The sequence below is a fragment of the Acomys minous genome (assembly GCF_964271855.1).
Source record: "Acomys minous genome assembly, chromosome: 3".
In the NCBI taxonomy this organism is placed as follows: Eukaryota; Metazoa; Chordata; class Mammalia; order Rodentia; family Muridae; genus Acomys; species Acomys minous.
In genome coordinates, this window is record NC_140485.1 from 5954281 (window position 1) to 5981806 (window position 27526).

At 47.3% G+C, this 27526-nt stretch overlaps 1 protein-coding gene across 3 annotated transcripts in view; it reads left to right on the forward strand.

Annotated features, from left to right (window-relative positions):
* BFSP1 (beaded filament structural protein 1) overlaps nucleotides 1–27526 on the forward strand; it is a gene marked incomplete at its 5' end in the record, with an annotated part of 63212 nt that overhangs the window by 21361 nt on the left and 14325 nt on the right. For 2 of the 3 annotated variants that reach the window (XM_084776147.1, XM_084776148.1), the window contains 3 exons: nucleotides 19049–19109; nucleotides 23604–23699; nucleotides 25988–26080. In XM_084776147.1, coding sequence (XP_084632273.1) covers nucleotides 19089–19109; nucleotides 23604–23699; nucleotides 25988–26080 — 210 coding nt within the window. Of the gene's footprint in view, nucleotides 1–12727; nucleotides 13084–19048; nucleotides 19110–23603; nucleotides 23700–25987; nucleotides 26081–27526 lie in introns of those variants that run through there. The other variant, XM_084776146.1, reaches the window with a different exon arrangement.

The following is a 27526-nucleotide window of genomic DNA, read 5'->3' on the forward strand; positions in this document are numbered from 1 at the left end:
ACAGCACACATGTGGAAGTCAGAGGGTTTGGTTCTCACCCACCCTATGGAGGCAGGCCTTTTCTGTTGTTTCTGGGGGGCTGCATACTCCAAACTGGCTGGCTAGGTAGCTTATGGGAGACTCTGTTCTCTACCTCCCGTCTTACAGCTGTGCACCACTGGACCTGGCTGGTTTTTTTGCTGGTTGGCATGTTTGTTTGTTTTCCCCCTAACATGGATTCTGGTGCTCTACCTCAGGTAGGTAGTAAGGCTAAGTCCCCCCCCCCCCACCCCAAACATCTCATGACTGCCTCATCTAAGTTTTAAAACCAGGATTTTATTTATTTTTTGGTTTTTGTTTGTTTGTTTGTTTGTTTGTTTTTGAGACAAGGTTTCTCTTTGTAGCCTTGGTTGTCCTGGACTAGATTTGTAGACCAGGCTGGGCTTGAACTCAGAGAGATCTGCCTGCCTCTGCCTCCCAAGTGCTGGGACTAAAGGTGTGCGCCACCACACACGGTGGCATTATTTCTTAAGTAATGTGAAAATAATATTAGCAGCTCACAGTTGCCCAGATGGAACCATCTTCACCTTCAGGGTTTGTCAATTCCTATGGTGTAAATACTTTCACTCTGATTGATTTCAAGCTATTGATGCCAGGCCAACTACATGGCGGATTTCTGCAGGATTGGCAGTAGGTCTCTTCTGAGCTGCTCAGAAACAGCTCTAGACATAATCACAGATGGCTCAGGTAAATCATGTCCCCTGAGCAGACTTGGGCTCCTTGGCTTGCTATCTTTTTGATATCCTGGAATGTGTCACGGAATTTACTAGAATTGCACATAGCTATCTCTGGTAAGAGATCTACTGTGCATCACTGTCTTAGTTTTCTGTTGTAACAGGATATCTGAAAAATGGGTAATTTATGAAGAACAGAGGTTAGTTTTGGCTTCTGGCTTTGTTTTTGTTGTGTTTACATTGACAGTTAAGCTTCGAGGCCATTGTCTTTCTCATGCTAAGCACATGCGTTACCTAACTAAACTATCACTCTGGTTTTTAGTTTACAGGTTAAAAAAAAATCTATTGTTGCTGGTTTTTTTGTTTGTTTGTTTCTTGAGACAGTGTTTCTCTGTGCAGTTTTGGCTGTCCTAGACTCGCTTTGTAGACCAGGTTGGCCTCGAACTCACAGCGATCCACCTGCCTCTGCCTCCTGAGTGCTGGGATTAAAAGTGTGTGCCCACCATGCCTGGCTAGTTTCTGTTTTTAAAATGATAGCGCAGACTTCTTTTCTTTAATAACAGGATTCTGATAACCAAACAAAACAAAGCAATGCAAAGGCCGACATAGGAAAATGGTTGGTTCCTCACTGGGTAATACCGCTGCAGGAACTGCTGGCCAAGCGTCCTCAGAAGGGACCCAAGGTTAGGTAGAGTTCACCCCCTTTTCTCTCATAAGGCTTAGGGGGACATGGTGCAGCACATGGAAAGTCCATTCCCAGGAGATGGGCATTACTCTGTGCATGGGACACAACATCTGCTGATGAATCCTACTTGCAAATGCTGCCACATGTAGGACTTACGATGCCAGCTGCTGGCTGGGGAGGTAGTTCTGCGCCTAGCATGAGCAGGGAACCAAAACAACAACAACAACAAAAAGAAAATCCCTTAACCATCCCAGTGTATGGACTTTGGAGGCCACACTTGTGCCTTTGCGCTCTACCCTGGGAGAAAGCACTCTCTTTAATTATCCTCTCCAAGGCGTATAGTCAGGGTCACCAAGGACAGTCCAGGAGCATTTTAGACATAAGGGCCACTTACAGCTCTGTGGCTTGGGTGAAGACTGCTGTGCTTAGCAAAGGCTGACCACAGAGCAAAATAAGCAAGTGGAGTTGGCCTGGATGCTGACTTGGCAATGGCTTTTGTTTTAGGCTCAGATCTGAGAAGCCACAGCCTTTGAAGAGGCCTGGGAGCTGTCCTCATCACATACAGATCTCCTTCCCCTCCTTCCCAGCCCTTTCCCAAGGAATTGCTTTTTCCTTTTCCCGCGTCCTATTTACAGTTGTCCTGCTGGCTGGCGTGCTGATTTCTTTCCTGACGGATGTACCCGGGATCTGTCCCTGTCCCTGTCCCTGTCCTCCAGTGATGAAAGATGACGTAGATCTATAGCTATCGGTGCAGCGAGAAGTGGAGAGCAAGATACATTTCAATCTGAGGCTGCTACTAAATCTGACTCTGCCCTTTGAAACAGTCCAGTCAGCAAATCTGGAGTGCGAGGCCAGGCCCTCCTCCGCACTGCTGATAAGAGCCCGCACAAGGCTTTATCCATGGTCACGTGGTATCTACCTCCCAGAGAAAGTTTCAAGATGACCCTCCCATCAGCCAACAATTTTATTTTATTGTTCATTTTGAATTTCTAGCTAAGGTTCGCTCACTCTCACTTTTTTTTTTTAAGACCACACTCGCTCCTAGTTTGTGTCAGAAGTCTTATTAGTTGGTGAGTGAGACACTGGATTCCTCTGAGTTCCTATGCAGGTAAGGGAAATAGATGGGACAAAAAGAAGGTTTAATAGAAGAAAGCTTGAGGCAGGGTCAGTATCTAGGGTTGTGGGTAATGCCACAGAAATCAATAAAATATAGCCAAGTGCCCAGGGAAGGGTAGCAGTGGGAAGCCATTATTATTTTTAGGCCTAAAGGTGTGTGGGAGAAGCTTGGAGCATCGGGGAGCAGGGGAGCATCCTCTTCGTCTGCCAGGGACCCCCACAATCCAAACTGTACAGGAAGCCATGGGGCAAGAGAGGCAAATGATCTGACCTGGGAGGGCTTTTAGAATGTGTGCGTGTGTGACACACATAGACACACACACATACACACAAATACACACACATACACACATACACACATGCACACACACAGAGTGAGGGAGAGACACAGAGGGACAGAGACACAGAGAAACTAAATAAGTAAGGGTAATGTTTAAAAAGAAACTTCAAGTCGGGCGTGGTGGTGCACGCCTTTAATCCCAGCACTCGGGAGGCAGAGGCAGGCAGATCGCTGTGAGTTCGAGGCCAGCCAGGTCTACAAAGCGAGTCCAGAAGAGCCAAGGCTACACAGAGAAACCCTGTCTTAAAAAACCAAAAGAAAAAAAAAGTAAAAAGGAAACTTCTCATGGAATTTAGGTGTGAGATGAGGGCTTAAAGTATAGTCTCCACATATCCTTTCCTGCGCTCTGCGGGCGTGGGACTTGAAAACAGCTGGTGAGCTAGGCAGCTGAGGATGTCACTCCTCCCAATTTCAGTCACATCTGGGAGGATGGCCAACCTTGGAGATGCTTCTTTGTGAAGTATTTTGCTCAGTCCCATTTGACACCATGGGAGCCCCCAAGGCAACAGCTATCTCAAAAGCATGTTTAAGTTGGTGTTGTTGGTTTTGTTTCTGTGACAGGGTGTCACACAGGTCTGGCTGGTTTTGAAGCCACTCCACTGTACAGCCAAGACTGCTTTGACCAGGTCCTGAGCCTCCTGCTTCTGTGTTGGGAGTGCTGGGGTTGCAAGTGTGTGCCAGCACAGCTGACTGTGTGTTTTAATGTGAATGTGAGTTTTCAGAAATGCCTTCCTGGGTGTCTGTGCTCAGTTTTCTGGGATCTGTCTCCCTGATACAAAGCACGGCTTGAAATATCCTCTTTAAATCCTTTAAAGTTTCTTTCTTTTTTTTTTTTTTTCCAGTTTTCGAGACAGGGTTTCTCTGTGTAGCCTTGGCTGTTCTAGACTCACTCTGTAGACCAGGCTGGCCTCAAACTCACAGAAATCCACCTACCTCTGCCTCCGGAGTGCTGGGATTAAAGGCGTGGGCCACCACACCCGGCTAAAATCCCATTTTTATTTATTTACTTTATATGAATGTGTGTGTATTTGTTGGGATGTTGCATGTTACAGTACAGGTGTGGGGGTCAGAGGGTGACCTCTGTGAGAAGGTTTTCTCTTTCCACTATGTGGTTCATCAGGCTCAACAGCAGGCACCTTTGCCCGATTACTTTGGAATAGACAACAGCCTCTTTTGTTTATTTTTATCTATTTATTTATGTTTTGAGACAGGGTCTCATTGAGTGGCTCTGGCTGACGTGGAACTCACCATCTAGACCCTATTGACTTTGAGCTCACAGAGCTCACGTATTTTGTACGTGTGGGTCTTTTGCCTGGATGTGTATCTGCACACCATGTGAGTGCAGGGCCCATGAAGGCCAGAAGAGAATGCGGGATCTCCTGGCACTGAAGTGACTGATGGTTGTGAGCCACCAGGTGGGTGCCATGATTGGAATTCTGGTCCTTCGGAAGAGCAGCTAGTGATCTTAAGTTTTGAGCCACCTCTCCAGCCTCAGAGTATCCTCTTTTTAAGCAGAGTGGGCATGCCAGTTGGCCAGCAGGGGCTTGGTGTACATCAAACTAATTAATTTCTAGAAGCAAAGAGGCTGTGGTCTCAAAGTGGCTGACTCACTTGAGAGAGTGGTAGTAGGGTATGTTTAATGGTGATACAACTTAAAAAAATTTTTTTTATGTGTGTGTTTTCCTTTTCCTGCGTGAGAGTATTATATGCTTGGTGCCAGTGGAGGTCAAAAGAAGGCACCAGATCCTTTGGAACTGGAGTTACAGAGGGTTGTAAGCCACCATGTGGGGTTTGGGAACTGAATGTGGATCCTCTACAAGATCAACAGATGCTACCGGGATGAGGTTGACACTCCAGAAACTTGGCCTATGAAAGTCTTCTCTACTCTCAGCCGGCATGATGGTACATTTCTACCCCCGCCCCCCCCCCCCCGGAGGTTCTGGGTGTGTCTACTCCTCATTCACAACCAGAGTGAGCATGAGCTGGTGTGAACGTCAGTGATGTCCCAAGGATGTGTCCCATTGTCTTATGTGCAAGAAAGCCAAGCCTTGATACAGCTTAAAACCCTCAGCGTGATAAAGTCACACGGCAGCGTTAAACACTGCTCATAGCTGTCAGTGTTGTTGTGGTTGCTGAGGCCGCTCTGTCTGGGCATCATGGGATCGTTTCTTGCGTTTTCTTGTTGTTATTAAGACGTATCTGCTTTTAAGTTATTTAGGGATGCGATCCCTGGTCAATTAATTCTGCTCTGGTGGGTGGCTCCTTACCCATGTTCATATGAGCTGCACTAATTAGACTCAGTGGGTTATTTAAAAGAAGAGGAAGAAGAAGAGAAGAAAAGAGGAGGAGGAGGAGGAGGAGGAGGAGGAGGAAGGAGCCGGGGAGATGATGGTTCAGTAGTTATGAACACTTGTAGTTCTTACAGAGGACCCGCGCGGTGGTTCACAACGATCCATAACTCCAATCCCAGGCGATCTGACACCCTTTTCTGATTTACATGTACATGGTACACACACACACACACACAGGCAAAACACCCATACACAGAAAATAAAAATATTTTAAAAAGTTAAAAGAAGACATAAAGTTGGGAGGGAGACTTGAAAGGGACCTGGGAGGGTTTGGAGGAGGTGTAAGGATTATATAAAATCAAAATGCATTGTGTGCACGATGGAATTCTTAGTGTACGTCTATATATAATTATACATATATTCGTTATTGTAACAATTTTCCTGAAGTTCTTGGGATTTGAGGGTGTAACTCTTTTGATATAATGTCAAACTTATGGAAAACCTAAGGAAAGAGCTAGGGGAAGTCTCTGTACCCCTGAGCAAACCAATCAAAGCTTTACATTTGCTTTTATTTACTTTGTTAGTCCATGAATTTATTTGTGTGTGCATAAACTACATTCTTACCTCTATATTCCTAACCCACTGTGTTTCCAAAGAACAGTTTTCACATGTCCTAAATCTAATGATCAAGATCAGGAAATTTAAATCTGTTGTGATGTATTAGCTAATCCACATTCCATATTCAATCCACATTCCATATTCAATCCACATTCCATATTCAAATTCCAACAGTTTTTGTAGTTGCACTCCCTGTGGTAGTTCTTGCCTTCAGCATCATGCATTGCTACTATTATCCTGCGCGCGCGCGCGTGTGTGTGTGTGTGTGTGTGTGTGCCTGTCTTTCTGTCAAGAACCAAGAAGTCAACTGTCTTCACATAAATTTGGGTTATCTAATCCTTCAGTTTGTAAAAGAGGGTAGGGGACTTAGCACCCTGTGGAACCCTGCTGTCTGAGGTCGAAGTCTGGCTTTTCTGGATAGCCTCTGAGCTCGGTATAAAAAAAACCTGTGAACTCCCTTTCTCAGCCGGGTCCCCTGATCTGGGGAACCGGAGATCCCTTGAGGAGCATCACACAGCCCTCAGGGGAGATTACAGGCCTGGACCCTTAACTAAGAAGAAACCTGTTCAACAAGCGCTGGGGGTTTCTGGAGATACCCGCCCTATGTTAATAAGATGTCTTAGCTTTCGACCAATGACCTTTAACTGTACTCTCTCCCACCCATAGGATAATTAGGCACTGCTTTCCCCTCTTATGATAGGGCTGTTTTGTTACATGTAGATCGAGTATGTCTGGCATCCTCAGCCCCAGTGAATCAAACACATTTACCCTTGAAACCCCTCCCACTGCCTGAAGTTTATAATGTCCCTGATTCAGGAAAATAAAGGCTGGCTTTCTCTCTCACTCCCTTCCTCTGCCATGGCCATCTGAGCCGCCTCATTTATTCTGGGGGAAGTCTCGCTGCTGGACTCCCAGAGCTTGGGCGGCGATGGTGGAGCTGCCTTGGCAACCGCTCTACGCCCTCCCCACCCCGGCTCCTGTCACCCCCTGGGTGCTGACCACCCGCGTCTCACCAGACCTGCCTTCAGCTGGCTTTGGGCGCCTACCTGCTTTCTCTGCCATGCTTAGCATGGTAGCTGAACAGAGAGCTGTAGCATTTTTGAGATCATCACGGTCTTTTGCAACTACCAAATTTCAACTGCCATCTGATACCAGCAATCTCATTTTAAAAGAGCTAATTGGAGCCGGTTGTGGTGGCGCACGCCTTTAATCCCAGCACTTGGGAGGCAGAGGCAGGCGGATCTTTGTGAGTTCGGGGTCAGCCTGGTCTACAAAAGCGAGTCTGGGATAGCCAAGGCTACACAGAGAAACCTTGTCTCGAAAAACAAAAATAAATAAATATATAAACAAAGGAAAAGAGCTAATTGTAGCGGAGAACTCATTTCTGCCTCCCTTGATCTCACCAGGACCCTCGCCTAACACACGAGGCCTCACTCAATGCCATCTAAGCCTCTCCTGAGAGAGAAACAGAACCTTTGATCTCGAGGTCCCTCTGTTTCCCTGCAGAAGCAAACTTCTCCTGGATCTGCCCACCAGACATGGAATCCAGGCCACTGCTGGGCGAGGAACGAGAGCACCCTATTGCCTTTCAGTGCTTGGCAATAAGTTTCGCTTTCCGGAAGCTTCTCGGAGTCAACTGTGCGTGTGCAGTTGGAGCCAGCTGAGTGTGTTGTCATCCTTCATAGTTACTTATCATTCCTGGGACACTGAGCATGCGCGGCTGTAAGGCTTTGGAGGTGGGGCCTGCTTGGACCACTGACTACAGGAATCAGGGATCTTGAAGCCAAAAGTCTGCGGGTCTTTCCAGGCTAAATGGAAGGAGGCTTTCCCTGGCTGCCTTGCCTTCTGAGCTGGTGCTGTTTGCCAGCAAGTCTTCAAGCACGGAAAGTGGGCATGAGCCTGCTGCCCTCTGGTGGCAGATATTTATATGTCATGGGAAAGGATAAGAGCGAGTGTCACAGGCCAGGCAGCTTAAACTTCAGTCCCTCTTGTAGGGGTTGGCGATCTGAGACAAAGCTTTTCAGGACCTCTCTCTCTCTCTGGCTTTCAGATGTCTGTTGTCTTCCCCTGTGTGTCTGCATTTTAATCTCTTCCCATAAGGACACCAGCCGTGTAAAAACGCACCCTATTTGCGTCCTTTTAAAGGTCTTGTCTTAAGTGAAATCACATTCTTAGAGGGTCAGGAGTTAAGCATGTGAGGCTTGTTGGTGTGTGAGTGGGCTAAGGGCAGCACAATTTAGCCCATAGCAAGCAAGAAGGGCAGGTGAGCGATTCTTTAGATTAAATCCAAATTTTGGTTTTAGAAAAAACAAAAACCAAAAGGCTAATACACATTTTAAAGTGTTCAACATCATTAGCCATCAGAGAAATGCAAAATTAAACTGCTTTGAGATGCCACCCCTTCAAGGCATACTAGTATTACCAAGGAATAAAATTTGCATTTTAAAGAACACCACCCTTTCTGATTGTCAATAGGAGGTTTTTTATTTGGGGTTTCCTGGATGCCTTCTCATTTACACCCAGGACATACCTGAGTTGTACAAACCAGAGTGCAAGCACGAACGAGGGTGCTTCCTGTAAATATTCTGGGATAGGGAACGTGCGTGTGCAGAAGAGAAGTGTGGTGACCCTGCCGCATCTGTAAGTGGTTATTTCCAGTTTTCACTGCTCATACTGAGACCAAGTTGGCTAAATCACTTATTAAAATGATGGGTCCAGAATTTAACCTTGTGTCATTTGTATTCTAAGGACACTCATTTCCCGCCCCACCCATTGCTGCTTTGTCTGCATGTATCTCCGTGTGGTGGTGCTGGATCCCCCGGAACTGGGGCTATAGGGAGTTGTGAGCTGCCACGTAGGTGAGGTGCAGCCCCATACTAGTGTCTTTTAGTTCTATTTAATGAACCTGTCCTATGGCCTGTGGACATTCTCTCCTCACAAGGCTCGAGAACCAACTAATTCATTCCTTCATGATTGCCTTATCATATATATATATGTGTGTGTATATATATACACACACATAGGTATCAATACCAATTCCATCTACCCCATAGAATAATCCTACTGGAGATAAATATATCCCAGAAATGTAACAAAGGAGAAAGCATTGTTCCCATTTAATACAGTGCAACATGTATTTTTAAAACATATATATGATGTTTAAACATATGATGTTGATTTAAAGCATATGATGACTACAAAGATGAAACTCTGCTCCTACTGGTTACTTAGCAGGATGCAGTCTTTTGGTTGCTGATGTATAAGACAAGCTTTGGTTCCTTCTGTTAGCAGAGCCACTAGCCTGCCTCTCAGTTGCTTAGCAACCTCTGACATCATCACCTGCCACCAGGTATGTGCCAGATGTGCTTCAGCTGTGGACTAGATATAAAGGACCAACCCGCCTCTCTGTGCTCTCTCTCTCTCTCTCTCTCTCTCTCTCTCTCTCTCTCTCTCTCTCTCCTCTCTCTCCCTCTCCCTCCCTCTCCCTCCCTCTCCCTCCCTCTCCCTCTCCCTCTCTCCCTCTCCCTCTCTCTCCCTCTCCCTCTCCCTCTCTCTCTCCCTCTCTCCCTCTCCCTCTCTCTCCCTCCCTCTCCCTCCCTCTCCCTCCCTCTCTCTCCCTCTCTCTCCCTCTCTCTCCCTCTCTCTCCCTCTCTCTCCCTCTCTCTCTGCCTCTCTCTCTGCCTTGGTTTCCTGCCCCTCCCCCACTATCTCTCTGACTTGGTTCCTCTCCTTTCTGGGACACCCCTTCTCTCTCTCCCTTCCCCTTTTTCATAATAAACTTCTTTCCTAATATTAGATATGCTTTGGTGGATTTCTTAATGGTAACGTTGGTGCACTGGCCTGGGAGAGCTCTTCTGGTACTGCCCAGGCACGCTGGGACCCCTTCTAATGTTCAAAGCCCGCCCATGCGCTCATTCCCTCTCTAAGATGAACAGCAGTACTCAAAAGCAGTAGCTACTTCCATAAGCAAGCAGGGCAAAGGAGACAGATGTGTCTCACGAGTAGTAAACAAACCCTTGTTGTTTAAAGCCCAACACTGGGGGTTTGTCATCACAGCATTAAACAGCTCACGTGAGTTGACTTACTCTTGTCCTAATTTGCTTTTGGTTGCTGACTGAAAGTAACTTGGGAGAAAGGTTACGGTCCATCACCTGTCTTGACAGGACGGACTTCACCTGGCTCAGTTACTGAGTGGGTGCAGACGTCACCGTGTCTGGCTTATGAGTTGACAGTTTGAGAACTACTTGCTGCACTGTAGTAAGTGGGGGCAATGCCTTCTCCTTTGTTGTATTTCTGGAATACGTTTCTCTCCAGGGGATTAGTTCTGAGGAGTAGATGGGATCGGTACTGACTAAAGTGTGAGTGGCTGACTAACGTGATGGGATAATTCACCCAAAGCCTTGTCATGGTCTGAGTGAGCCCCAACGCTGTTCCTTCATTTGTCTGTGTGGATGCCCTCCTGTGTGTGCATGTATGGAGGCGTGGATGCCCTCCTGTGTGTGCATGTATGGAGGCCACACCTCAGCACCGCGTGTCTTCCTCTCACTGAACTTGCAGCTCACTCACCGGTTCAGTAAGCTGGCTGGCTGGAGAGCACCCCAGATCTGCTTGTTTGTCCCCCCCCACCACCCCAGGACTGGTGTTATATAGATGTGTAATAGCACATTCTCCTTTTACGGGGCCACAGTGGGAGGGGTGTGTGTGAGAAACTTCAGGTACTCAGGCTTAGCAGGGAGCACTGTTCACTGAGTCATCTCCACACATTCCCATGTGACTCCCCACTTTGGCTGCCTGTAATTTGCCTGGACAACAGGATGTGAGTGAACTTGCTGCAAAGGAAAGCCTGGATGAGCCTGTTTGGCAGGGCTGCTGACATTGCTGACTCAGAAGGATGAGAGGTGTGTCTGGTTAAAGCACTTGCGGCTGTGCCATTCGGTGAGCTGGGGGCCCAGAGAGCAGTGACAAATACTTGTCATTGCCTGACACTTAGTGTGGGGTGGTTTGTTCTGTTGCTGGTATTAACTCATGGTATCAGAGGCCATGGATGATGTACAGTCCTGGATACACGTGGGCTTTGCTCTCTGGGAAGTCGGAAATCAATTCACCGTGCTACCAGCAGTGTGTGGGGAAGCCTCGAAAACACTCACATGCCTCCCTCCACTTGACCACGATAATTTAAATGTCTTAGGAGAGGGAAGAAGGGAGAGAGGGTCAGAGGGAGGGAGGGAGGGAGGGAGGGAGGGAGGGAGGGAGGGAAGGAGGGACAGAGAATGAGAAATCAGTGACCACAGAACCGCACATATAGATGGTGCATTGCTTTGTTCCAGACGGAATCCTTTATTTGTTCAGGCTTCTTCGAGTGATAACAAACTTAACACAGACCTAAGTGATCTTCTCTATTTTTAATAACTGACTTTAATTAGTAGCATAATTATGTACCATCCATATGGTTGGTAATATATGGTACTGCTAGACCTTAATTTAGAAGAGGCCGGTCCTTTTGCTAATGATTTTTAAAAATTGTGTGTGATACACATGCAGTGTTTGATATGTGGTTATGGAAATGTGACATAAGTGCTCGCATATGCTGTGGCCAGAGGAGGGCATTTACTGTCCTCCTCCACTGCCCCTGGCTTTACTGCTTCAACACAGGGTCTCTCATTGAACTGAAAGTTTGCTGTCTCTCCATCAGTATGTGTCTCCTTTTCCAGTGTTGGCGCTATAGGCATGCTCAACCATACCCAGGTTTTCGTGCGTGCGGGGATTTGAACTCGGGTCTGTATGATTGTATAACAGGCGCTGTCACCCATGGAGTTAGTTGATGACGATTTTTACATATTTCAACATGACAAATATTTACACCCAGGTATATTCTCATCAAATAGTTCATTATTTTCAATATCACATTTTGCTTTTGAATTTTTCAAAGCTTAGCTATCAAGTTTTGTGAATGTGTTTAATTTAAAGCTTGTTTTCAAGCACAGCTGCTATTTCCATAATAAAAGTTAAGATGAGTGCCAGGTGGTGTTGGCACATGCCTTTAATCCCAGCACTTGGGAGGCAGAGGCAGGTGGATCGCTGTGAGTTCAAGGCCAGCCTGGTCTACAAAGCGAGTCCAGGACAGCCAAGGCCACACAGGGAAACCCTGTCTCGAAAAACAACAACAAACAAACAAACAAACAAACAAAAAAGTTAAGATGAAGTGTAATGAGAATATGTGTTTAAGAGCTGGAAAGATTATTAAATCCTCAGACTGCAAGGGTTTCTGTTAAGTTCAAAGCACCTACTCTCCACTCCTTGGTGAAAGAGCAACAGCAATGGTTCAGTGTCAATAATCTTGTTTCCTAAGTCATGGTACATGTTGTAGATTCTTCTCTCTCTCTCTCTCTCTCTCTCTCTCTCTCTCTCTCTCTCTCTCTCTCTCTCTCTCACACACACACACACGTATTAGTAAGAAATTACTAGAAACACAGCTCAACACTTAAGCGATAGACCATTTTGTCTGCCAGCACGGTTAGGAACCGCTACCCTTGACAGCCTCGCCAACATAATTACAATCGCTTTAAAAACCTGAAAACAACAACAAACAAACAAAATCGGGGTTAAAATTCCATTATGAGCGCGGAAAGAGACTGGAGAAAGTGCCAGGCCTCTGCAGTAGTTTAGCAAGTTGGCCTTGGAGAACCCGTCAAAAGAGCATCTCGCGTCTATTGTGCCCCGGTCCCTTCAACCAGTCATACAGCCACAAGCTTCCACAATGGCAGAACAAAGCGATCCTCGCCCGAAGCCCCTTTCTTTCATCCGGGAGTTGTATGGGCCGCTAATCCGGCGCACAAAGCGCCACGGCTCCCCATTGTTGGGCGCCCGCCCCGAGGGCACGTCTGCTGACCGGCTCTGGAAGGTCCCAGCACGGCCTGTCTGGTTATTTAGCAGGCGCGGAGCTGGCCGCGGCCTCCCGGGAGCCATGTACCGCCGCAGCTACGTCTTCCAGGCTCGCCAGGAGCGCTACGAGCGCGCCCAGCCGGCCGGTGCCGCCACCCAGCCCGGGGGCACCGCGCCGGGCCTGGCGGCGCTGCAGGCGCTGGGCGAGCGCGTGGCCGCCCAGGTCCAGCGGGCCCGCGCGCTCCAGCAGCGCCACGCCGCCCTGCGGCGGCAACTCGACGCCTTCCAGCGCCTGGGCGAGCAGCCCGGGCCCGAGGACGCGCTCGCCCGCCACGTCGAGGCCAATCTGCAGCGCGCCCGGGACCTGGCGGCCGAGCGCGCGCGGCTGGAGAGGCAGGAGGCAGAGGCGCAGCGCGCGCTCGACGAGTTCCGGAGCAAGTAAGAGGCGCGGTCAGGGAAACTGAGGCCCGGCGCAGGACAGGCCCGGAGGTGTGGGGCAGGTGTAAGGCTGCCCTGTGGAGAGGGGCCTAAGTTGGGTCCTGAAGATACCTAACTTCAGTTCGATGACACTTTGCGGTTCCCAGGACATAACTATTCCTGTGATTTTGGGATGTTAGATATAACATGCAAAGGAACGCACTGATTTTAATTGTGTAGTTTGAGTTTTCAGTGTTTACCTTGAGCCAACACCCAAATAAGCAAGGTGGCTTACAGCACTCCAGAGCTGCCACGTCTGATTTCCCAGAGCTCCCAGTTAGGATTTTAATGTCAATAGACATTACTTCTGTCGATCCTGGAACGTCAGAATACGCACTCTCACATGACCAATTTCTTTGACTCCATAATTTTTTCAATTTAATTTTCATACAGAAGTATTTTGCACATTAACCATGTTCCTCTCCGGATCCTTCTACCTTCCCTTTTCTTCTCTCTCCTCCTCTCACTTATTTCCCTTTTGCACTACACAATTTCATTGTTTTCATTTCATATGTATGTGTATATGGTTTTATGTGACTATATAAAATCTAGGACCACAAATGAGAAAAAAAACATCATATATTTGCTTTCTGAAACTGGCTTAATTGTCTTAGTATGATAATTCCCAGATGCATCCATTTTCCTGAGAACAACATAACTTTATGGCTGAAAAAATGTATATCTGTCATCTGTCTGTGTTTATCACATTTCCTTCATCCATTCCTCTGTTGTTGGATACCTATGTTGGTTTAATAACTTAGGTTTTGGGAAAAGAGCTTTGGTAATGGCTGATGCACTCCCATGCTTTGAGATGTCCCAAGGTGGTTTAACAGCCTGATCTTTACTGGATCGTTTACAGAGACAGAGGTTCAGAATGTGACAGGATCTGGGGCAGGTCACTCATGTAATGAGTGACTGTGCTGGACCAGGACTTTAAATCCACACATGCTACATCTAATTGTCTCCGTGGTGTCTTGGGAATTATGTTTGAATGTGTGAGTGTATATAGTTTAAAGCTTGTTATCAAGTCCAACTGCTATTTCCACAAGAAAAGTTAAAACGAGCTGGAGAGCTGGAGAGCTGGAGAGTTTATTAAACCCATCAGCATTTCTGCTCCTTGGTTTTGAGCCATAGAAACTAGTTTGCAAGAAGGGACCTGAACCTCCATCTCTTGTGGGGGAAATGAGCCTTGCAAGAGCCTGTGGGTGGCAGGGCGGGGGCAGAGGCTTTGCATCCTGGCTCTACACAGTCCAGAACAGAGTCTTGGAAAATCCATTACTGGATTCTTGTAGAGTGCGGCTCAGAGACAGGCTCCCCTCCAGATGACAAGTGGATTCTGGCAAGTACAGGGAAGTACATGCTGCAGGCTAGCCTCGGTGTCGGCACTATAGCTGAGCATGGCCTTGGCTTCCCTCCCTCCCATCCCAAGACAGGCTTTCTTCTTTTTGTAGTCTTGGCTGTCCTGGAACTCACTCTGTAGACCAGGCTAGCCTTGAACTCACAGAGATGTGCCTGCCTCTGCTTCCGGAGTGCTGGGATGAAAGGTGTGCGCCACCACTGCCCAACATGACCTTGGAATTTTGATTCTCCTGCCTCTGCCTGCCCACTGCTGGCATCACAGCTGTGTTCAGCATTTGGTAAACGGCTTACTCCATTTGGGTGGGCCAGCAGCCCTCCTTCTTTTGATGGGGGTGAGGAAGTGCACATAATGTGAAAATACCATCTTAGTAATTTGGCATATACTGTTAGGTGGTATTAAATACGTTCATAGTATCATGCATCTCAGATACCCAAGGCAGCCCAAAGGACGGCCAGGATGTCCTGGGTCCCCAGATAGCTGCCCTCTGCTATGATTTGGATGAACAGGACTTCCGTGAGGCCTGACCACGGAACAACTACGTTGAGTTTTCCTGGTCTTCTAAATTCATCTGGTTCTGAGTTGTAGGGCCACCATGGAGCAGTTCTTCACACTCTGTGGTTTATGTAAATATCTCACTGACTTATTCACCACCATTGCCCATGGAGAAATTTCAATACTTTGTCTTAGTGAGATTTGAAAAATCTTTATTAAAAAAACCACACACACACACACACACACACACACACACACACTCCACACTCATCCTCATCCATGGATACACACGCACATTCACATACACCCTCACACACTAGCTCATCAAGGTGAACTGGTGAGTAGCCAAAGCCAGGTGAGAGCCATTCAGTGCATGGAAAGCACGGCCCTTGAGGCCCACAACATGTCAGCCATGCTCTCCGTCAGGAACATGGATGATTTCACAGTCATGTTTTCAGTTCCTCAAAGACTAAATGAAAAAGTAAACAACAAGAACCATAAAAACAAGGAAAAGCACCCAAATACCATGAAGAATATAGTCAATTATCAAAATTGCTGGGAACAAAACAATAATTTATATAAACAACTAGATAATGGAAAACAAACTGTGTTTTTACTTTATGAACTCATTGATATGAATATGGGAATTCATATCATTAATTTTGCATAATGAAATCACTTCTCTTTAATATATCTAGATGCATTTTTATAGCATGAAAATTACCCACGAGACTGTGTTGTTGTGCTCATTACCAAACATGTTGTTAAGCTGCAGAGACTCTTAGATGTTTCTAGCAGAAAAAAAGCCATGAGAAAATTAGATTTTTGTTAACAACGTTATCCTCAAAGATAATTACCCATTTTACAAAACAAGTTCTGGCTCTATTGGAGCCACGCAAAGAGAAATGACCTCTTGGTGTGAGAAGTAAAACTAGTTCCAAGATGCTTAGCATGCAAGAAGCTGCACACAAGCCCAGTTGGAACTGGCATGCAGTTTTGCTTGGGCTTCACTGCTCCTCCAGCCTTTTCAAGTCTGAGGACACAGAGGTTGCACACAGCACCTTCCATGGCTGTCAGCTGACTTTGACTCACGATGCACCGGATACAGAAAGCTGTGCTTTGTGTGTTGGGCTCAGTGTTGATTAGAATTGGTTTCTGTGCTGAGTGGCAACAGCTAGCTCCACAGTGACATTGGCCTACTCCATATTCATTAGGATGGCTAAAGGCAGAGGATGGACACTGCACTGGGCCCCACGGACAGGAAGGTGGGGTGGCACAGCTGCTATGGAGAACACTTGCTTCGAAAGCTAAGCACAGTATTAACTTCTCAGCGTCCACTCAGAATACTTGAAATCTGGCTCTGGACAAGGATAGATGTACACCCATGGTCATAGTAGCACTATTCCCAAGAGCTGACATGTGTAACTACTGAGGTGCCGTTGTCAGATGTGTGTCTAAGCAAATGTGGTACATACATAAAATAGACTCACGTTCAGCCTTTAAAAGGAAGGGAATTCAGACATATACTGCAAGAATAAACTTTTCAGCCAAATAAACCGGGCACGAGTAGAAAAATACTGATTCTACTTACATGAGGTTCTTAGAATGGTCAGAGAGGGAGAGAGAGAGAGAGAGAGAGAGAGAGAGAGAGAGAGAGAGAGAGAGAGAGAGAGAGAGAGAGAAAGAGAGACACACAGAGAGAGAGAGAGAGACAGACAGACAGACAGACAGAAAGAGAGAGAGACAGAGAGAGAGAGAGAGAGACAGACAGACAGACAGAAAGAGAGAGAGACAGAGAGAGAGAGAGAGACAGACAGACAGACAGAAAGAGAGAGAGACAGAGAGAGAGAGAGACAGACAGACAGAGAGAGAGAGAGAGAGAGACAGACAGAGAGAGAGAGAGAGAGAGAGAGAGAGAGAGAGAGAGAGAGAAAGAGAAAGAGAGACAGAGAGACAGAGAGAAAGACAGACAGACAGACAGACAGACATTCAGAGAGACAGAGAAGAACATCAGTTGCTAAGGACTGGGGTTGCTTGTAAGGGCCGATGGGGCATTAATGTTTAATGGGATGGAGTTTAACTGTCGCAAGATGGAAGAGTTCTGGAGATAGATGACGTGAATTGCTATGCAATGACATTGTCAATACATTTAACACCATTGTATTGCAAACTTAAAAGTGGTAAGTCTCCACTGGACATAGTGACTCATACTTTTAACCCCAATATTTGGGAATCAGAGGCAGGCAGATCTCAGAGTTTGAGGCCAGCCTGATATACACAGAGAGTTCTAGGCTAGCCAGGGCTACATAGTAAGACCTTGACTTAGAGAAGGGGGCGGGGAAGACACATACACATAACACACACACACACACACACACACACACACACACACACACACAGAGAGAGAGAGAGAGAGAGAGAGAGAGAGAGAGAGAGAGAGAGAGAGAGAGGTGTTAAGGTGTTAAGAGCATGTACTGCTCTTGAAAAGGACTAGTGTTCAGTTCCTAGCATTCCTGTTGGGAGGCTCACCACTGCCTGTGATTTCAGCTTAAGGGACCCAACTTCCTCTTCTGGCCTCCATGGTCACCTACATTCATGTCCCCTCCCCCCATACACATAATTAAAAATAAAATATATATTTACTACCCCCAAATACATAACATTGGCTTATCCAAGATGGAAGTATTTTCTCTCTTGCAGTTTAGTGTGGTGCTCTATGGTATTTGAAATTCTGAAGGGTCTGTGTGAACTTCAAGAAGGCAGCATCTGTGGGCTCAGCTGCAGGATATATGAGGCCATGGTGATGTACTGTTGCCTACTTTACCTGGAAAGGACCACACAGAGCCATGCTTCCATCCTATTGGTTAAGACTCAGCTTGTTCTGCCCTGACCTAGGGTTGACTTAAAACTTTTGGATTAAAGATGTGTGCTAGGGCTGAGCCACACCACAACTAGAAACAGGTTTTTCCAGTAAACAGCACAACCTCGGGGGCCACAGTGTGATCAAATATCCTGCAACAGTGCTCAAAACAGAAGCCCAGGAGTCACACTTCACTCTGAGCCCTACTCCCCCCTCTCTTAGTCTCGAATCTTTCAGAAGCTAAGTAAAATTAGCTTATTTGAGCAAGGAAGGGTGACACATAGGCTGACGCATGGAAGTACTGAGGTGCCAATATCAGATGTGTGTCTAAGCAAATAGGATATTTACATAAAGTAGAATGGCAGTCAGCCTTAAAAGGGACGGAAGGAGCAGCCCTGAGCCTCTGACAGCTCAGTTAACCCCAGGTATAACTAATGCACATGCTAGCTGCAGCTGGTGCTAGCTTGCTTGACAACACACTTGGCACTGGCTGCCTTCTTCTCTCCTCACCCTTCCTAACCCCTCCCCTGCACCTGCCTACACCCCCCCACCCCCGCTTGTGCTGGCGCTCCTTGAGGTCCCTTTTCAAACAAGCTACTTATTTGGCTTCCGAAAGATTCCAAACTAAGATTAATTAGGGATTAATTAGGACTCGGGTCCTGCAGTAAGCACTTTCCCACTGAGATGTATCGCTAGCCGCTGGGCAGGGTTCTTAGCCCGGGCCTCCTCGTCTTTCCCTCAAAGGAAGCAGCAGTCGCCTTTGCTTGTGAGGATGGCTAACAGACACATTGACATGTTGTGCGCCCGCCCGTTTAGGCAGTCGGCCATTTGTTATTCCCTGAACAGGGCAGCCTTCCGTCTCCCTTCTGAGGCCACGCTTGGCTTATAGCTGGTCTGCAATTCAATCCTCAGGCGCTGGGTGGGAGGCAGCTAGCGTGGAAAACTTCTATTTTGCTTATATTTTCCCATTATTCACGTTTTCTAAGTGTTTGGTGGTATGAAGGTTATTGGGAAGCAGTGGGGCAAGGAACTGCAGAATTAGCTAGCTCTTTAAAATTAAAATCACCTTCTTAAAAAAAAAACATAAAAAAAAATCACCTGCTTAAAAGAGAGGCCGTGGCACTATCCGAGATTGAACTTTACACTGCTAATGTGACCTGTAGCTGTGAGAGCCTAGAAGCTGCCTGACTCTTGCCCGTGTATCCGATTTGCAGATACGAAAATGAGTGTGAATGCCAGTTGGTGCTAAAAGAAATGCTGGACCGGCTTAACAAGGTGAGTGGAGTGCGGCTGGGATGTCAGCAGCTTCCTTACAGCTACTAAACAGCTGGAGCGATTATTTCCCATGATCCTCTTCCCTTTATCATAGGATTTGTCTGCTTCTTGCTACCATTTTCTTCCTTGACTTCTTATTTCAACTGAGTCTTTGTGAGTGAACTGACATACAAATGCACTGTATGACGCTGAGTATGTGGTCTCATGAGAGAAACATAGACCATGATGCTGATATATTATGCTAAGGCATATTACTCTCTTTTCTATATTATAACAAAATACCCAAGGATAGGTAATTTGGAGAGAGATAGACAAAGATAGAAAGAGGGAGAGAGAGAGAGAGAGAGAGAGAGAGAGAGAGAGAGAGAGAGAGAGAGAGAGAGAGAGATCCGTATCTCACAATTTCGGAAGTTGCAGGCACATATGCACACATGCCACTGGATCTGGTGAAGGGAGCCCTGGCTTAGGTCAGCTGGCGTGAAAGGCATCATTGTGGAATCATGTGAGGTGAGCTCGCCTGGCAAAGTAGGAAGCCATAGTTGGGGTAGGGGATACAAGGCCCCCTCAAATTATGCCCCACCCTTTGAAGGTCCTATTACCTCTTAACACCGCTGCCCTGGAGACCAACCTCCCGACACATGGACGATAGTGCTACGATATCAAAATAGTGGCAGCAGTTCTGTGCCCCCAGTGATGCTGGCTTTAGCTGACTGACCACAAGTGACGGCGCTTCCTGTGTAAATGGATACCTCCGTTCTGTTGGTTAATAGCCTTGAGGCTGCTTTTTTGAAGTAAAGGACTCAAAGAGGAGAAGAAGAACCCTCCATTTCCCTTGAAGCCACAGGGGAGGTGCCAGGGAGGGATTCTGGGATATTTCTGCAATGGTTGTATGGAGTTGTTCCTAGGGAGGGCACATACGCCAGAGCAAGCCACTCTTTGTTACAAGGGAAATAAGACCCTCGGCATAACCCTTAAACAGTATGGCCAGAGTTAGTCACATGCTCAGCCTTTTGATGGAGCAAGAATGGAGTTGATTTTTGAATAAATATTTAGCCCTGTGTAACTCATTGCCACATGTGCTTAGATGATGACCCACTACCAACACTTCCCGAGTTTGCTTGTCCATTGAGACCAGCTCCAAGGAGTGACCTTTAAAGCTCGACTCTCCTTTTTCTTTTCTTTCTTTCTTTTTTTTTTAAGATTTATTTATTTGTTATAATGTATACAGTGTTCTGTTTACACGTACACCTGCAGGCCAGAAGAGGGCACCGGATCACATTATAGATGGTTGTGAGCCACCATGTGGTTGCTGGGAATTGAACTCAGGACCTTTGGAAGAACAGACAGTGCTCTTAACCTCTGAGCCATCTCTCCAGCCCCTACTCTCCCTTTTCTTTAATATCGACAATTTAAATAGATGTAGCTTCTAGGTATGAGTGTTTACTTAAAAACAATGAAAAACACTCCAAGGCTGGCTCACATGTGCAGTTCACTTGCTTCCGAGGCCCCCAGGGACAGAACAGGAGACGCTGCAGTCCAAGCAGAGAAGCCGGAACAGAAGCCACCACCTCCAGGGTTAGCAGCTTCTGCACTCTGGAGAAGAGGGGAGGAGGAGCCTGGGGAAGGGAGGCGGTTAGGAGGGGGCTGGAGTGGGGGAGGGCGGAGGAGAGGAGAGGAAGGCAGAGGAAGAGCAAGGAGAGGGAGAGAGTAGAGCAGACAGACAGACAGACAGAGGGAGAGGAATCGCATTCATTTTTGGGAAGACTTTTTTGATATCCAGGATTTTAAAATTAAATCCTAGCTTGCCAGTAGCTTTAATGAACTTGGATCTTCTTCTTCTTCTTCTTCTCCTTCTCCTTCTCCTTCTCCTTCTTCTTCTCCTTCTCCTCCTCCTCCTCCTCCTCCTCCTCCTCCTCCTCCTCCTTCTTCTTCTTCTTCTTCTTCTTCTTTTTTCTTTAGCAGCTGGGTTGTGACGGAAGCCTAGCATTTCTGTGAAAAAATTGTCAAGGACAGTTATCAAGGGTGCCTTGAACTTCAATTATCTCTCCTGATTCCTTTAAAAAAAAATGGCTATAAAGGCTACGATGGACCTTGGTGGTAAAGTACTTTCATAGTGTGTGCACGGCCCTGGCTTCCATCGCCAGCCCAGTGGGGTGGGGCTGCAAACGTCCTGGGCCACATGGAACTTCGCTGTGTGTCTTCAGCATCTGGAAGGGGTGTTGGAATCCTGGAGAGCATTTGCATTCGCAGCTAGCTCCCCGGTGGGGTGATCTGTTTTGCGAGCCATCTACCCTGTTTCAAGCTCACACAGTATCAGGCTTGGAATATTTTTTCAAATTAGACAGTTGACACAGGCAGTCGATTCTGAAAAAAATTCTGGATGCGTCTATTGCTGCCGAGCTTGGAAATTCAGCTGACAGCGGCTCGGGCATAATGAAAACACGGACGTCTACACATTTCTGTGCTCTGGCACCAATAAAAGAACATGCTTCCAAAACAAATTCTGATCGTATCAGCAACTGCACAGTCCCGAGGCTCTGGCTCACCTCTGGATTTTTCCGGGCAGTTTAGTACATGACTATCTTCCAAGCAAGACATATGCTTATAGAAGCATCTGGTGTCCTATTTTAAAGACAAGTATTGCATTTTTATTATCACCACAGGTGGCTTTGAAATATTGCTTGGTTGGTGCCAGTGCTGGTCCTGGCATAATTCCTGGGGGCAGGTGTGGAGAACGTTAGGCATCCGGTTGAACCGGCTCTCCATCCAGAGTCTCTGAAAAGCCCGTGGCAGGGTCCATGCCCTGTTATCATCTGTTAGTTTCTGTTAATGAATGGAGGGACCCACTGATCCCTCCAGAAGACTTTTGGCTTTGAACCCTAAGTTCCAAGGATTTTGTTGAAATCTAGGCCACTAAGGGACTTCTGGACAGATGGCTGTCTGTGGCCCTTTATGATTTGCAGAAAGATGCTTCAATGTGCTTAGGATGTATAAGATCCATCTCCATCTCCCATCCCAAGGGGTAAAACAATAAACTAAGCACCTGCTTTGATCCTATACAGTGCCTTCCACAGTATACTTTCCTTGAAGGAAGGTACCAGTGGCTTTAAAAAAATTGAGCAGACCAATGTTTTCCAAGGTCTAGTCATCTATAAGATTCGGAGGGTCTGATCTCCCTCAGCGGTAACACAAGGGACAAGGGGTGCTTGCAGTTCCATTTCTAATTCTCTCTAAGTTTCAGTAATTGTGGATCAGATATAGCTCTGTCAATAAGACTTGCCCATTCTGCTCTATCATATAGGCGTAAAAGGGACAGAGGGAAAGCAGAAAGCATCCAAGAAACTGGCTCTGTGCTTTTGTGTAACACTCCTTCACAGCTCCCAGATATTGCTGTACCTCTATGAGGAGATAGCCCAGCTCCAGGGTGGTAAGCCAGTGCACATAAAACTGCTGTTCCTGAAGGAGACACAGACCCCAAAAGCCCATGGGGGCATGTGTAGACCCCCTGAAGCTCCACCTCTCCAGTGTTGTAGGTGGAAAGACAACACTGGCTGGGAAGCCCACTGGAGGCAGAGCCCGCTGCAGATTCCATTTCTATATCCTGGCTGTCGGCATCAGACAGTCGGGGATCTTCCTTCACATATGGTCTTTCATAGGAGCAGTTAGAGAGTCTGGTGACTCTCAGGAGTATGTTCCACGGGCTTTGCTAGACTACCAGTGCAGAGTGTGTCAGCAGACTCTGGCCATCCGCTGGTCTTACCCATCTTGACTCTCTGGCTGGAAAGCAGTGTCTCTTAAATAGTTTAATCAAACCAGTATCCCCCTTTGTTAATGAAAAACCATTATTAGAATTCATCATGAAAAGCTCTTAGGTCAATAAAACAACAACAACAACAACAACAACAAAACCCAACAACATTTGGCAATGTCTCAGATACTGGCAGGTGTGCCTAGGCAGTGTTGTCTCGGGGAGTAAGGATTCCTGATAAACGTGCAATGCCACACCAAACACAGGAATTTAAGCCAATTTCAAATGTCAGACAACCTTTAAAATTATTATTATTATTATTATTATTATTATTATTATTATTATTATTATTATTATTATTTGTGTGTGTGTGTGTGTGTGTGTGTGTAGGTCAGAGAGAACTTTGTGGAGTCAGTTCTCTCCTTTCACCTTTATATAGGTTTGATCTTGAAAATCAAGTTACTGACGGCAAGATATAGAACAAATATAGATGTATATAAATCTTAAGGTTGCTTTGTGTGTGTGTGTGTGTGTGTGAGAGAGAGAGAGAGAGAGAAAGAGAGAGAGTGAGAGAGAGAGAGAGAGAGAGAGAGAGAGAGAGAGAGAGAGAGAGAAGTAGTCTAGACCCACTGAACAAGAACAAGAATGCATTTTAGTAAGTCCCCACGTAGCCCCTGTGTTTGTAGACTGGCTCACTTCACACTTAAGCCCTTTTGTGACCCTGGCACCGCGACTCTTTGTTGCAGGAAGCTGATGAAGCCTTACTGCGGAACCTGCACCTTCAGTTGGAAGCACAGTTTCTGCAGGCAGATATCAGTGTGGCCAAGGACAGGTACAAAAAGGTAGGTAACGCACGTGGTGGGAAGCCCTTTCTCCTAGAAAGCCCACGTTGGGTTTGTTCCCACAGGAGATTGCTAGAGCGGGCAGCTCGTGGTTACACTCCCCTAAACCGGCACAAGCCAGCCACTGGACAGCACTGACTCAGCCAGCGATGGATGGAGAGCGTCAGCAGGCAGTGCCAGGGCATGATGGGCACTGTGGCGTTAGGTTCTAGTGTGTGTGCTGTACATTGTAACTTACAAAATGATTTATGAAACTCTATCTCTACCAAGCATTCAACTGTTTTATTTTAGAAAAATGCAGAGAAGGGAGAAAGTGTGTGTGTGTGTGTGTGTGTGTGTGTGTGTGTGTGTGTGTGTGTGTGTGGTAGTGTTACAGCCCTTAACTTTGCCTTTGAGGCAAGGAGTTAATATCATTATTTAGGATCCCCCTCTTTCAGAGTGTCCCAACCTTTCCCCTCCCCTTACTCCTCTCACAAGTGTGAGCTGAGGGCTTTGGCATGCTGGACATCACAGCCCGTGTAACTGTGAATGAGTAGCCTGGCCTGTCTAGCCTGCTCCTTGTCCTCCAGTGCTGCTGTGTGGGTTGACAGTGGGGTAAAGGAAAGGGAAGGCTGTCTTCCCCTAGGCTCTGGGCTCCTGTTCCCTGGTGAGGAAAGGGAAAGACTGATTTATGGCTGAGGCCAGAATTCAGCTCCTTTCTGCCTTCCTTGTTACTTTGTAGAAAAGAGGAGACAGAAACCGGGAAATGGCCTGTGTAAATTTGACTGCAAGTTGCTAGGGCTGTGAGGATCCTGTTCCTGGGTGAATGGGGGAGTTTCTTATTTGGCCTCAGGGCCCCTAGTCTGTTCTCACCCAAGGCTGGAATTTCTTGGAGAAACTTTCACTGTATGGAGTTTGGTTTTAAGGGCCCTGGTTTCACTGATACTGTATCTCTTTGCCAAGGACCTTAGTGTAGCAGCCGAAAGGGGCCCTGTTTCATAGGAAATCTTGGGGAACCTCCGTACCCCTGGGACCTCATTCAGTGGCTGATGGGAGTCTGTGTGCAACCCCCTGGGTTCCTTTTGTCTGGGCAGAAGGACTTGGGTGAGATTCTCAACAGCATGTGCCCACGAGAGTGCAATGGTGTCACGCCTGCTTGGCCCTGTCTTTCCCCTGCCTCCTCCCTATCCTGTTAGTCACATGGCCCTGTATCCTTGCCCAATTCAACTGGCCACACCTAGACCTTTCTCTGGGGAATTGCTTCTAGGGAAACTCAGACAAAGACAACTTGGTACTTTAGAGACATCCAGCTCCCTCCCTCCCTCCCTCCCTCCCTCCCTCCCTCCCTCCTCCCTGTGTGAGCAGGAACTCCTCACTGTAGCTCTCTCCCTGGCAGCCCTCCAGCCTCTCAGTAGGCCTTTGCTTGTTTCCTCCTCCACACCTTCCAGCTTCCTTGTATTTATCTTATCAATCCTGGGAGCAATGCCCGGGGCAGTTTCAGAGCAGCCTAAAGTACTCTGAAGTTCTTTTAGAACAATAACCAGGAGGCTAAGAAGCTTCCAGTGATTATTTGTTGGACCCCAACCCGATGAGAGGCTCACGTCAGCTCCTAGCAGCAGTGCCTGAGTCAGGGACCCACGTCTCACAGTTAGTTGTATTAGCCGAGGCCTAAGGAGATTGTGTGAGAGAGGGGAGCGTGGGTCTCACCTGGAGGCCAGTGGTTGCTCTTTTGCATTCTTGGGCTTGGCTCAGGTACCCTGCCTGACAAGTTGACCTGTGGTTGGTCAAGCTGTTTTCCCAGGGCTGTGTTATCAGTCTCTGATGAAGGCTGGGAAAGGTCACCAGGCATCTGGGTGGATATCTAGCCCTGATTCATAAAAGGACTCCCATCCTAGACTTTAAAAACTTGCCTGAGAACACACGCATCCAGGGAGTCATTTAGTCTAGGCATGGTCGGTCCCTAAAGCTGCTGGCTCACTGCAACACTGTCCGTGCTGTGAGGGTTCTTTGTAGCTTCCAGGCTTTGGTCCCTTTTGCTCTCCAGCACCTTCCACCCAGGGGCTCTGTGCAGCCAGCGGCAATGTGTGAAGGTAACTGAAGGGAAGTGGCAAGAGAAGCCTCTCCCTAGTTGATCACGTTTTTCTCCTGCCACGTGGAGTGCTCATTCCCAGTGTCCTTCCTGGTGTGGTGACAGCTGTGGGGCAATGAGTGCAGGAACTCAGTTCCTGGGCTCACTTAAGATGGGAGGGAAGGGTTCCTTCCCGTAGCTCAACTTACAGTGAAAATGTCCCCCCCCCCCCCCGCTACAGAATCTTCTGGAAATTCAGACCTACATCACCATCCTGCAGCAGATCATTCAGAGTGCTCCTCAAGTGCCCCTGGTCACTGGTGGGATGAAGGAGGTAAGAGTTGGAGCCATGGCTCCGCGGAAAGCTGTCCTGGGGGAGGCCATGCTCATGAGTCTTTGCTCACATCCTTGGGGACGACTTGACCTTCTCAGAGGACCAGGGACAAGCACTGGGTCAGACTGCTAGAACCACAGTAAGTTAACAGGTACCTACTTCTGAGTGGTAGATTTCAGAAGACACAAACCATGTCCCTTGACATTCCCATGGGTATTTTCTCCCAGGAGGCACAGTCTATTCCTTGCATATTTTGTAAGTGACTGCCACACTGGTTTTCAAAATGGAGTGCTGTATTGGTCTCTTTTCTGTTGTCAGGGACAGAGTAATAGAATGGGTGTTCTCTGGGGCAGGCAGAGGCCAGACAGACTGCAGAACCAGAGCAGTGTTCTAAGTATTTTAATTTTAACTTAATCTAAAAAACGAAAACCCAAGGCTGGAAGACCCCTGCCCCTCAGTGCCTTTGACAGTGGCTGTTTCATTCACGAATTTACAACAGCCTTCATTAGCTGCATAGGGTCTGCTGCAGAAGACTGTGCTGGTCAGTCATGGATGGGGTGGGGCTCATGGGCTCCAGCCTTACCCTGAGCACCACTGGCTGTTGATAGCAGTGGTGGGTGGTACTTACTGTCATCAGTGGTGTCTACCTATGCCCAGGAGAGACAGAGAGGCATAGATTTAGAGAACGTCCTGCCCTGGTCTTTGCGAATCTTAGCTCAACAGTTCCACACATTAGTTAGTTAGCTAGACACTTGCAGGTTTGTTGCCTTGGCTCCTCCATTTTCCTGGAGATTAGTGGAAGTCACCTTTGCACAAGTGAACATTGTCAGGGCTTGAATGTGAAATGTCCCTTACAGGCTCATGTGTTTGGGGGCTCAGTCCCTCGTTGGTGGCTTTCTTTTGGGGGAGGTTACTGTACCTTTAGGAGGTAGAGGCTAGCTGGGGGAAGTGGGCCAGGCCTTCCATGTTTCAGTCTGCCCTCAGTTGGCCCTTTGCTTTGAGCCTGTGGCAGCACAGTAGTATGTCATGGCTGGAGCAGGAGGAGAGAGACGAAGGGGCCCTGGAACCCAGTGTCTCCTTCACGGGTGCAATGCCCCCACTAGGGCTCCTTTCTAAAGGTTTTGCCCCTCTCTACAGTTCCATTCGCTAGTGACCAAGCCTTCAACACATGAATCTGTGAGACCCACGCTGTAGTAGTTCTTGTGAGGTGTCAGTGAGCAGGGGCTGCCTTCTCCGTGTGGCTTGAATATAGGGAGCTCTCGAAGAGACTCTGGTTTGGGTTTATGGGACTTTGAGGCTTCTCTGGGCTGACGTCAGGGCTCCTGAACAGTCAGCCTTTGTGAATCACTGGTACTTTTGAATAAGCAGAGAGGCAAGTCAGGACAGACTGTGGACAGGCTAGACAGGTGGTTTCCTTCTGGACTGCCCCATAGGCCAGTGTAGTGG